At 50.1% G+C, this 12,307-nt stretch overlaps 1 protein-coding gene across 1 annotated transcript; it reads right to left on the reverse strand.

Moving 5' to 3' along the window:
* Positions 1 to 665: 665 nt before the first annotated feature.
* vvl (ventral veins lacking) lies at positions 666 to 2,922 on the reverse strand. Its single transcript, XM_084589470.1, has one exon. The coding sequence runs from the start codon at positions 2,878 to 2,880 to the stop codon at positions 1,648 to 1,650; it is 1,233 nt and encodes a 410-aa protein (XP_084445596.1). The 5' UTR covers positions 2,881 to 2,922; the 3' UTR covers positions 666 to 1,647.
* Between the last annotated feature and the right edge of the window lie 9,385 nt (positions 2,923 to 12,307).

A 12,307-nucleotide genomic window follows, 5' to 3' on the forward strand; every position in this document is an offset into this window, starting at 1 on the left:
AATATCAGAGCCATAGAGTGAGTGAAAGCTACGGAGCGTCACACGCTGGAGTTTAAAACGCAAGGTTTGTAAACTATTCGCGGGAAATGCAAGAAATCTGCAATGCATTTACAACCAAGTATAAACAAAACGAAAAGAAAAACAAGAGAGAAGCGAGACAATCGTACGCATGCACGCATACGCTCGGAACAAAGGGCTCAGAAAGATTGAGAAAGAGAAGGGCAGAAAAAGAAATAGAGAGAGAGACACAGTTACACAATGATAGGAGCAGCAGGCGTAGTGGTTTCTGAGGTATATAACGTCTCGCTTGTGAAAGACAAAACAGTCGCCCCTTTTTCGACGATGGGGGCGACCAGTGGACCGACCGCTCGCACGGAAGTTGCCCCGAGGCACAGGCAATGGAACGAGCAGGCTGTCCCAGCTCCGCAGATTCCTTTCGGACATCTCTGCGGTCCACAGTGCCTCGCAGCGTTCACTGTGCGCAAGTGTGGACAAGTGACATTTCCCCCCTAAAAGGCACGGATAATAATTACGGCCAAGCAAACCCCACTGGCATCAGCAGCAAAAGCCCACAAAATAACTTTCACACAGTGATTCAAACTTTGCCCACTACTCAGTGACGAATTCGGTCCTGAAATTTTGCCCCCCCCCCCCCCCCCCCCCCCCGTCTTTTTTGCTTCTGGATTCTGATTTTAATGCAGCGTGTTAATTTTTATACAAGTGATGCAGAAAGACATAGCTGCACCGAATTCCGAGACACTGGTCCACATTTAATTTCGTACAGCCCGCTTGCGAGAAACTGGGAACTGAGAGGTATCCTTCGGAGCGGACCGCCCGCAAAAAAACGTCCGCAAAACTCGGACGACAGACTCTCACGAGAGGCTTCACCGGAAAGAGTTACAAATGATAGCAAGAAAAAATCAACGCGCCGGAGAGTACCGCATACATCGAGAAATGAAAGCAAATCTGTTCGGTCATCGCAGCGACCAGATCTTACAATGTGGGAGAACTGTCAGGCTGACAGCAGGAAAAACGCTCTCGGCGAAAGAACGACGGAACATTGAGCGAGAGGAAGTGATGTCTGCCTACCTGGACTAGTTGGGCATGCCTGTCTCCGTCTCAGTGTGGGTGTCGTGGGCGAGGGAGCGCGTAACGTGTGGGAACGCGAACCGTATTTGTGTGTGTGTGTTGTGTGTGTGTGCGCGCGTGTGTATATAGGAGGCCGTCGTCACTTTGCAGCGGACGAAGCGGGGAGAAGTCGCCGACGGCGTCTTGGTCGTCGGCGGAGTCGTTGGTTGGCACCTTTCTTCACCTGCTGTTACGTGTGTACAACGTTTTGGAAAAGTATCATGGTTCGCTCACATGGTGGGGAGGAAAGCCGCACGCATCATAAACCGCGCACAACACCACCGTTGCAAAACAGCACGGAGCCGCACGGCATTTGCGCATCGGTCCGGGGTCCCTGGCACCGCGGCGTGTGCTATGTACAAGCGGCGTCCCCGTCCACAGCGGCCCGACCACCACCAGCACAGCACGACGGAGGATTGCACTTTTTGTACGCGGCGGTCGATGACGTCGCACCCCTGCCCTGCAGAGCGGCGACGGCTAGGTGTCGTCGCAGCTGAATAGGCAGGGGTACAGCGTGGGTCAGTGGGCCGCCAGCGACTGGCCCGGGTGAAGCGCGGCCGCGTGGGGCGGCGGGGGCGGGGGCGGCGGCGACTGCATGTGCATTGCCGGCGGCGAGTGGTGGTGCATGTCACCAGGAGAGCCACCGTGGCACATCATCATGTCCGGCGTCGGGGGTCCGCCGGGTGCCCCAGCCTGCGGCTGGTTGATGGGCGGCGTCATCCGCTTCTCCTTCTGCCGCCGGTTGCAGAACCAGACGCGGACCACTTCCTTCTCCAACTGCAGGCTGTCGGCCAGGGAGGCGATCTCCTGGGCGGACGGCTTGGGCTGCTTGTGGAAGTGCGACTCGAGGGCGCCTTTCACCGACACCTCGATACTGGTACGCTTCTTGCGCTTGCGTCCCTGGGCGGCGATCTTGTCAATGGACGTGGGCGAGCCGGTAGTCGAGTCGGCCTCCTCGAGCCACTTGGCCAGCAGAGGCTTGAGCTTACACATGTTCTTGAAGCTGAGCTGAAGCGCCTCGAATCGGCAGATGGTCGTCTGGCTGAAGACGTTCCCATAGAGGGTACCCAGGGCCAGCCCGACGTCGGCTTGCGTGAAGCCGAGCTTGATGCGGCGCTGCTTGAATTGCTTGGCGAACTGTTCCAGATCGTCCGAACTAGGCGCCTCCTCCTCGCCGCTTTCGCTGGGGTGCCGGTGGTGGTGGTCCAGCGCGCGCGGGTCATGCTGCCCGTGCATGTGCGGGTGGGGGGGCACCTGGTCGGCGTGAGGGACCTCTCGCATGGCCGGGTGGGCTGCGCCGCCAAGCATGCCGTTCATGCCGCCGTACGGGTGGTGGTGGTGCTGGTGGTGCTGCGGGTGCATGCCGCCCATGGCGCCCATGTGCGGCGACACAGCGGGGTGCCACGAGCCCATGTGCTGCGCCGCGGCCCGGTGATGACCGCCGGCGCTCAGGTGGTGGTGGCTGAGCTCGCCCTGCGCGGGCTTGATGTCCGCCATGCTGCTCGGCGCCATAGACCACATGGAGGCGTCCGTCTGTAGCGACACCCACTGGTGGTGATGGTGGCTGGAAAGGCCGTTGGGCCCGCCTTGGTGGTGCGGTTGCGGTGGCATATACTTCATCTCTGGGGGCTCGCGGCCGTAGCCCGCCGTCGGCTGCGAGGCGGCCACCTGCATGGCCTGGCTCGGCGGCAGGTGCACCGACGTCAGGCTGGACACTGCCGACGTTCCGATGTACGGGTTCGACGCTGCCATGCCGCCCTCCGCACGGGCGCCGCGCACATCTGACTCCGCCGAGCACTGGCTTCGCTATGCGGCCCAAGGGGCGCCCGCCGACGCGGCGGGGGCGCCCGCACCGCGCGGGAGGGGCCGCGGGAGGGGACCTCTCGCGGGGCCGCCTCTGCGGGGGCCGGACTGCGCATGCGTGCAACAGCCCTGCGGGCGGGACGCTCGCGTGGCGGTGGCGCCGGCGCGCGGCCGCTTCGCTCAACTGCGCAGCCGGCAGGCGCCCAGTCGTCCGTTGCGGTGCGTCCTCGGCGGTGCTGATACCTTGTCCTTCAGCGAGCTGGCACTTCGTTCAATAAAATCTACCCTACTTGTAGCGATTAAAGTTGGTTCCAAACGCATGGCTTTCTCGCTGAGTCTTGCTCTCTGAGCAGTCAATAAAGTCATGTTATGCACCGCGCTCCCTGGTCTTCTATTCCGCTGCATCTATCTCTTGGCAGCGCGATATAACGACATTTTATTATGTACTAACTTACGTTTGTTTCCAGCAAGGTTTCTGCCAAGGCTGGATCGCACGATCGCTTTCTCTCAGCTGTGTACGTCGTTCAATGATGAACAGCGCAGTTTCCATTGTTCGAAGGGCATGGAGAACGTGTACGTTTGCTTCGATGTGATACAGTCGTGAAGCATTGTTCGCTCTGCAATTGACGTATTGATATAGACACATTGAGCAAGAGCTGCTGCTGGAACTTATCACAACTAGCGTAGCTGGTAAGAAAGGACGTAGAAAAGCCGTCATCATGAGCAACTGAGGTAAGCAAAAGTAGCATCTGTGCCAACTACGTCAACAATTTTCAGCAAACGTAGCCCGACAGCTTTTATTTGTCTTTGGCCATATTTTAACGACGAGTCGGTCTTTTCTTTCGCGACACTGTTGCGATCATGGCCCTTGTGTAAGTCTGCACTGAACGAGGAGCCATACTTCCATCCGTGTGCTCATCCATTCTGATTCACTGATCACACTTTGGACTCCATCTTACCATTTGTCTCCAGTTACTCTGCCAGAAAGCAAATGATTCTATGCACCAACAGCTAAAGGAAACGCGGACAAGAAGGCTGACACACGACTACAAAAAACAAAGATTCTGGCTGCAGCTTAGCATCATTTCATTAACACTTCCGAAAAACGTATAATCTGTTTTTCGAAGTGAAATTCAAGTACGTTTGTACTCGGCCATCCTGAAATAAGGATTAGTTTTAGCTGTTCGCTTTTCAGGCGTCTTGGGCACGTTACACCAGGCGCGATCCTACATGTCCTCATACCTCTCATGTGAGCCCCTGTAGCGGAGACGTCGCCCTCGCAAATAATTTTCCGAGCGCAGCTCTCATGTGCTTGTTCGGCGATTCAGCCGCATCACCGTTACGGCGAAAGCCTTTAATGGCTCATACTCGCGGCCATGACCTTTTCCTTCCAGCCAAGAGCGGTGTCACACTTCTTCGCGAGACTCCGCGGGATACCTCGAGACTGTGACGTCATCACCCCTGGCAGTCATCGGCCATGGAGCGGGAACTGCGAACACATAATTCTCCTTGTCTAGCGTGATGATGATAGTAGCGATGACAGTGACGTTGCAGTTAGTGACAATGACAGTGATGACATCATCAATGATAATGACGTGGGATTTAGTTGATAAAGATAATGAGAGCAAATAATGCACTAGCAACGCTTAGGCTTTCGCCTTTCCCCAGTGTGGATTATATATGGTGCTTTGGTAGTTTCTGTTGTCGGTTTAACCGAGCGAAATAAACACCAGCCTCGAATGAGTCACAAGCCAAAGAGAACCCCTCAGAAGAAGAGCCACGAGCTCTCCTAGCGAAAAAACCCTATGAGTTGAACCTCATACAGATTTCTCATGGTAAATTCATATAAATCTCATATAACCTCATACATACATCAATCAACGTATGAGAAATATATAAGATTGTATGAGAAATCTGTATGAGGTTATTGTGACTCATATGGTTTTTTCGCTAGGGTAGCTGCGCCGCTCGCTCGTGACTTTTCTTTCTCTTCTTCTGAGAAATTATCTCTGGCTCGTTAGAAAACTGAGTGTACTGACCGTGTCGCCGTTGTTTTCGATGTAACTAAGTGAAAGGAAGATATACGAGCCGTGAGAGGCACGAGCTTAAGATAATTTCTTTTCTTGTGAGAAATTCTCAATAACTCTTCAGAAAAAAAGAGTGATTTGTAACCGCTCATACACACATATAAGGATTTCTCATTCTGTTCACCTCAAGTTATCTAAATGCGCTTAAACAGCTGCTCCAACGTTCCACACCGGAAGTCGTAGCCATCCCGACAATTTTTCTGACAAAAAAAAAAAAAAAAAAACGGTGTCATTTGTTCCAGCTCACATCGCCTTGAGTCAGGTCTTGAAGCAACTATTCACTAGCCTCTTTGATACGATGCTGTACGTTACCAAAAGTGTGCAATTCTCGCATTTTTCGTACAGATACTTGCGTGTGGTTGCTATTCTCACATTTTCGCTTATACTGTTAACTACAGTTAAAACTCGATTTAACGAAGTTGAGGGGAGCCGTGAATTATTTCGTTAAATCGAGAACTTCGTTAAATTGAATGAGGCATTTCTTGGGCACATAATTCAGTACATTCGATTACAGTAAAACTTCGTTAAAACGTACCCGCTTAAACAGTACTTTCGTTTTAAAAGTAGTAAAGTCAAGTCCCCGACTGAGCACCCATTGAACATAATGCATTTTGCATCCGCATAAACCGTACCAGCTTATCGCGGTCGTATCGGTTAGCACGTACCATTTTCACTTTTCGTCGCACTCGCGCGTGACGAATTCACGCTGGTAGCACCGACCCAAAGGACGGTTCGGCTAGCGGCGCAACAATCTTCCCTAAATACCGCCGACGGGACGGCAAGCCACACGGCTAATGACAAATTGGCGCCAAAGTTGGTAATCATACAACTAGCGCAATCTTTGGGGGTCCGTATGGTCATCGTCATGACCCCCGGCGCTACTTTCGAGTGGGTAGCGCCAACACCACGACCGGCGCCGCTAGCGCGTATGAAAAGAAACAACAAAAATTCTTACTCGACAAGAAAGGCCCGAGGGGACTACAAATTTTTTTCCGCCAAAGAAGTCGGTGATCTTTGCCTGCGTGCGCTTTGTGAGCAACGGCCGCACCAATGTCTGGGGTGCTGTCTACAAAATAGACCAAAAATTTACACTTTTTCACCTTTATTTCTCGAAAAAAGGTTCGTTAAATCGGGACAGATCACGGAATCGGTTTCGTTATTTCGGGTTAGTCAAAGCATTGAACCCTTTGGGCGTCTGAGGGGGAATTAGGATACCTTCGTTAAATCGAGATTTTCGTTAAATCGGGTTTCGTTAAATCGAGTTTTGACTGTATAATGATACGCCGGGGTCTGTTTTCTCCTAATCAGGATTTTTTTTTTTTTTTCATGGATTGGAAGTGAGACTAACATTAAAATTTCCCAAGACTAATGATCCATCCAGTTGGTCGCCGGATTTGGGGAAGAAACCTCACGGAAAGACGTCCCTCTAAGATTTCCTTGCTCCCAATGCGAGTGTTTTTAATAAGCAGTTTTAATGATGTGCAGAATATTTCATGACCTTGGCTGCAGATTCGTCCCCGAAGCTCAAGGTATAGGGGAAAGGATCAATGCTTACATGACTTCGCAAGATACCTCCTGCCTCTGACAGCTCAGCCTCTCGTCGACCTTCGCATGACAGAAGCAGGTATTATACTGAAGACATCGATACCAGACACGGTGGAAGAACGCGATACTTTGACCTGCGGAAAAAGAAACTTCCAGACATGTTGAAATTGAGAAGAAAAACATGGCTTACGGGTTGGCGCGAGGACGCATACAAACTACTAATAGGAACACATTCACGTATACAGCGCGCGCCGTACTATCACTGTATACACCGCAGAGCAGCAACAGCAGCAGATGAGCGGCACGCATTATCCTTGGCTGTTTAGGCCCGTCGGAAATGTTTTATTAATGTTCGTCTCCTCCGGTTTCCGACGCTCCCCCAGCGCCCGAAGTGGGCAGCGCGTTTTTGGATTCCGATCAGTGCAAATAGGAGTCACCACGTTAGTAGCAGCGAGCGGGGCACTCGGCAAGCAGCGGCTCCTATAGCTGCAGGATCCGCTGCTCCCTGCCCCCTCCCTGCATCGCCGCACTCTACCGTGCCACTGTCCCAGCACCACTGTCCTGCACCCCTCCCTGCACACACGCAGGATCCTGAGCGCATTCTTTTCCACGGCCAGTCACTGGCAGAAGCCCCGCAAGTCCCTGCTCTTGAGAGCACGCGGCTGCTCCGGACAAGACGCCGCGCAGATGCGCCGAGACCACGCACTGGATCATTCGCTGTGTGCAGCGAGGTGAAGGTCGGAGCTGGGTTTTGTGCTGTGTGTTTGTGTGTGCCGTTAGAGTGCGGCAAGGTTTTGCAGGCCTTCCCGCGTGCCACGTATATATATATATATATACAACGCCACCGAGAAATCCTTTTCGTATACGCAGCCAGGACGGCCCTGGATTATCTGTGAGTACTATCGCACGTGTGTTACACGGGACGCGTGTATATACGTGGAGGTACGCGTATGTGCGGTAGTATAAATGAACGCTCTTCATGACTTTGTATGTGTGATGCTTACGTGAGGTGGTGCCGCTCCAGAACGTTCGACTTCGTAAGGTGTGAAATGGTGAGCTTTATATATGTTTTGTTTGCCAGTCCGCTTCCATACAGATGAGGTGTTGTACGCATGCAAGAACTGCGATGTATTTGCCTTCACTCTAATCTACTGCGTGCACCTTGCAATGCGGTCGTCGTTCGTATACACGTGCAACACGCGAAGACATTCACAAACGACAACCTAAAACCTATATATGCAGTATATGTTCAGTTTGCGGAGCCACTACGCCGCGTCATCTCAGATGTGGCGTGCAGCGTTAAGCATCTGAATGGGTTATATACATTTGATTTGTCGCATCAATCGCTTAGCGCGGCAGAATCATGAGAACGTGACGCGTGGTAAACCTATTTGCACTGTGTTCCGGAACATATACTTCGCGCACGTATAGTACGCTTGACGCAATGCGCTTTTCGGGTGCCGGCCAATGCTAAAGAGACGAACGAGGACACCTATACAACCAACCTTTCATATACAAAGATTCACACATTGCCGGAGTTCGCCTAAACCGAGTGTCAAAGAAAGTTGCGGTGACTGTGGTACAGCTATCCTTCGTCAGTGTTAGTGGGTGCCTGAAAGAGCGCCAACTCTCGAGCCTTTTCTTTCATGCGGGAGGGTGACACTATAATCAGCCTACCCTGACATTTGAATTCATGTTTCCATGCAGGAGCTGTCAAGATCACTTCTTTCATATAAGAGGGTGATATCCAAAGCCCTTTGCATTCACGTTATCCATAGGACACGTGGACATATGTCCATACGGCTTGGTTAAAGCGGGACTTTATGTGTGGGCTGATACCTTACGCTCTCGAGTCATACTCTTAAAAGCTGAGCTTAAGTATCGCCAATAATATAGCGCCGTATACACTGATTGGGCGTGATATAGGGGAATGACGTAGCAAGCTTCGGTTTCCATCCAGGTTTAACCAGAGATAACCAACAGCTATTTTTTTTTTTACTATACTACACACATACGGCAGTCACTGTGCATAACTGCAACGAGCGCATATGCACGCCCGCACAATGCATGTGTGCCGCCCCTTCAAAAGGTGACAGTTCACGCAGACCGTCAAAACGCGATACGTAAATCAATCGTATACATACACAGACAACATCGAATGCAAGCTCCAATCACGCACTGATTCCCGTGCGCAAACAAGTGCCAATAGATTTCACTTCTTTCTTTCTTCCTCTCCTAGTACACACATTATGCACGGCGCATGCATACCTGTTTTGTGCCGTCTCCTCGTCGATCGTGTCCCGCTGGCGCGCCATTTCAATCACGAGCACCTCCGATATCGATTATGCAGCCTCCGGTCTAAAACCCCGACATCTTCTGTCTTCCGGAGGCGAAGTTTATTCAATAAGCTGAAACTCGACATTTTGAGCGCATGCATTCACGCACGAAGGGACTGCCGTGAGGTGCGTGTCTGGCGAATGCGTGGCACGTGTGCACCCAAGTCCCGTCCACATCCCTGTACCCCTTCCAGAAAACGAGTAATAAAAAAAAGAAACAAAAAGGCAATGCTCTACAAATCTCTGGCGGTACGTCGACACACGGACAGCCATGCGTTATTGATAACGCTTTCGAAGTCTCCCGTTCGCGTGGCGTGCGGCCAGAAAGTTTCTCCTTCAACGTGGATGCATGGTGCATGCCAGGAGCTTCGCAAATAGCGCTTTGTGTATACGCACTCGCAAGGTGTGTGCCGGTATAGCTATGCCGATGTCCGCAGAAAGAATCGGGTGTCGTGCGTGAGACTGGACGGCCATGCAAACCGCGCCGTATACCTACATATATGCAAAAAAAAAAAAAAAGAAAAGGGGGGGGGGGGGGGGGAGGGTGACAAAAGTGTGTTTGCGTACTTTCGCGCCCGCCCTTATAATGAGCAGAGAAAGATTGCGTGTTCCGTTATCGACATAGCGTGGACGACAGGGTTGCGCGCGTCTGCACAGCTGCCACACCTATTCTTACATTTCGCGCGCCACTGTTTCAACACACGCAAAGAAATGCACGCACGCACAGAGGGCACCTGATACGGTCTCCCTGGTGCAAAGTTCCCCTGTCATGGCCCATTTCGGGGACTGCAGACCACGTACTCACAGCTGGTACAAAGGTACTCGCCTGTTCTATGACTGAGCACTTGCATTTGTGAGAATTAGGGACATATAGAACAGCTGCATAGTTCAGGTTTGAATCAAAACAGGCATTCTAAAAAGCAATGCACGACTAACGTGTCTTACACTAAAATGAAGGCATATATATAACTGTTAATCTAATTTAGTTATCACTGTACATAAAAGAAAAAAACGTCATCTTATGGGTGAAAACAGTTCGTTGGCCAGGTGATGATCCAATACAACTGCAAATTATATATATATATATATATATATATATATATATATATATATATATATATATATATATATATATATATATATATTGGCGCTGCACTTTCGCTTGCAAAATCACATATACGCTTTAGGAATATAGCGTCCGTGAATTTCGTTGCCGATGGTATAATACACTATTTCAAGCTAAAACCTTTCTGCGCTGAAATTAGGAATACAAGTGGAGGGGCTTGGCGCGGACGAGAATCTATAGTTAACTTCAGCGCTTGGCAAATGATATAACCGTAGTTGTGGATGTAGTCAGGATAGTGATGATGATTTAACAGGAGCTGTTGGCGGGCTAGTTGGTGAATGCGCTCGTCCCGTGCTGCGTGTCCGTCTTACTTTTGTGTCGTGTTTGTTGCGCAATTTCACCATGACTATAGTGATGATGATTACGACGATATAGTTTCGTTTGAGGCTGCGGACATTCGTGACACAGCCGTGACATATTTGAGCGATTAAAACGGTTACATGGGGAAGTGGCAGGAAGTGACAAATACCGGAGACTGAAAAGGTGATATAATTTTGACGCGTTATTAGGGAGACACTGAGCACGTGACACACAAGCTGAAAATCCTTAAATAAAGCAGTGCAGAAATTGGAGACAAAAAAAAATATAAAAAGCATAGTTATGTTTTTACATAACTTATCGGTTCTTTTAGTTAAATGGTCGGATCCGAATGCTTCAGTTGAAGCCATCAGCAAATAAATACTCTACGTTTATGTATTGTAATGAAACATGCGGTAGCACAAGCACGGGCCATTCCTGATTGTGATCGTGCAGACCTGAAGTATACGGCTAAAGGCGATACGGTTGCTCTCGCGCATTCGACAGGACTACACGATCATGACAGCGCGGTAACTCTGTAGATGCTTGCGAGAATTACTGTGCCTACGCAAGATCACAGAGCTTTCCAGAAATAGAGAAATTCTGCTCCCATGTGGAGCCACATGTCCGGAGAAATTTGCTAAAGGATGAACAGCAGGCAAGCTAGAACGCCCCCTTGCTGAATGCTTAGTCTTGTGCTGCTTTTAGGATCACGTGATTATCAATTTTTTTCCTGGGAATGCCGCTCTGCAAACACACAGCGTCAACAGCCATGTAAACCTCACTGCAAAGTGAATGACCATGATTAGCAAATTTTAAGGATCCACCGGTGCAGCATATGCTACGGATCGTTTACCGAAGAACATGGAATAAGCTTCGTAGTCAAATGTCACTATTTTTACGAACTTATCTTGCCAGCACCATTTTGAAGTATTACACGGCCAAGCCTCGCGAAAATTCAACGAACTCTTCGCCGATTAATACGGGTCGCTTTTAATATTTTTGTTCTCTGACTTTACTGACCGCGGCCTTGACTGATGACTTGGGCTACAGCTTCTGCAATGCCAAGCTTAGAGGTTTTGCAATATGCACCCGTGCGTCATTTAGCACCAAGGAGAAAACACTGCATGCTGGCGCATATCCGTAAGGGAAGATTCAAATGTTTCTTTGCAGATATTGCGCCATCATACAGTGTTTTCTTGTCAAGTTTAGTTTGCGACGAAGCGGCTGTCCGTCCGCATCTCCGTTAAACACGCGAGCCGTTATTAAGGAAGTCGCGATATTTTTGCGAGATGGCCGGCGGTATGTGTCGTGCAATGCTGCGAGCGATGAAGGGGAAATACGGCGACAGAACACTGGGCGCCACCGGCGACAGGTACTCAACACATCCCCTGAAGCTCAGCGTCTTTATATGGCTAACGTGTGTACAGGAAGAAAAAAAAAAAAAAAAAGGTGACGTCGATGCATGCTGCCATATAAGCGCTTAATCTCAGCTCTGCCTAGACGAACAGGAAAGCGTGAAAGTTTCGCAGGATTTCGCCCTTCATGTCTCTTAGGTGTCTAATACATCCCCGTTCCTCCGTCCGCGGTTCACTAAAGTTCTTGCATGCGGTAAACCGTATACACACTATTATTATTCCAACTGTTCCGTGAAATCATCCATGACTCTTGTGCATCAGTTACTGCTCGCTTATTTTAAGCCAGAACATCATTAACGCGGCTCTGTTCAACACATTTCCCCTTTATCATGTAGTACGAAAGTGCGGATTCGACATGCTCCTGAAATATAGTGAGAACAAACATTTGTGAAGTGTATAGATATATATCGCATCACCGTGAAAAGCACTCCGTCAAGTTATACAGCATATATGAGCGGGTCTCCACGCTGTCTGCGCTGTATAGGGCACGACGCCTGCAGAGCTTCACGAAATGCAGGATTTCACCTCACGTGACGGAGAGAGTGTTGTCGGTGTTCTAAGAATGGG

The sequence above is a fragment of the Amblyomma maculatum genome, chromosome 1, assembly GCF_055883805.1.
Source record: "Amblyomma maculatum isolate TAMU_Amacu chromosome 1, ASM5588380v1, whole genome shotgun sequence".
Classification (NCBI taxonomy): Eukaryota; Metazoa; Arthropoda; class Arachnida; order Ixodida; family Ixodidae; genus Amblyomma; species Amblyomma maculatum.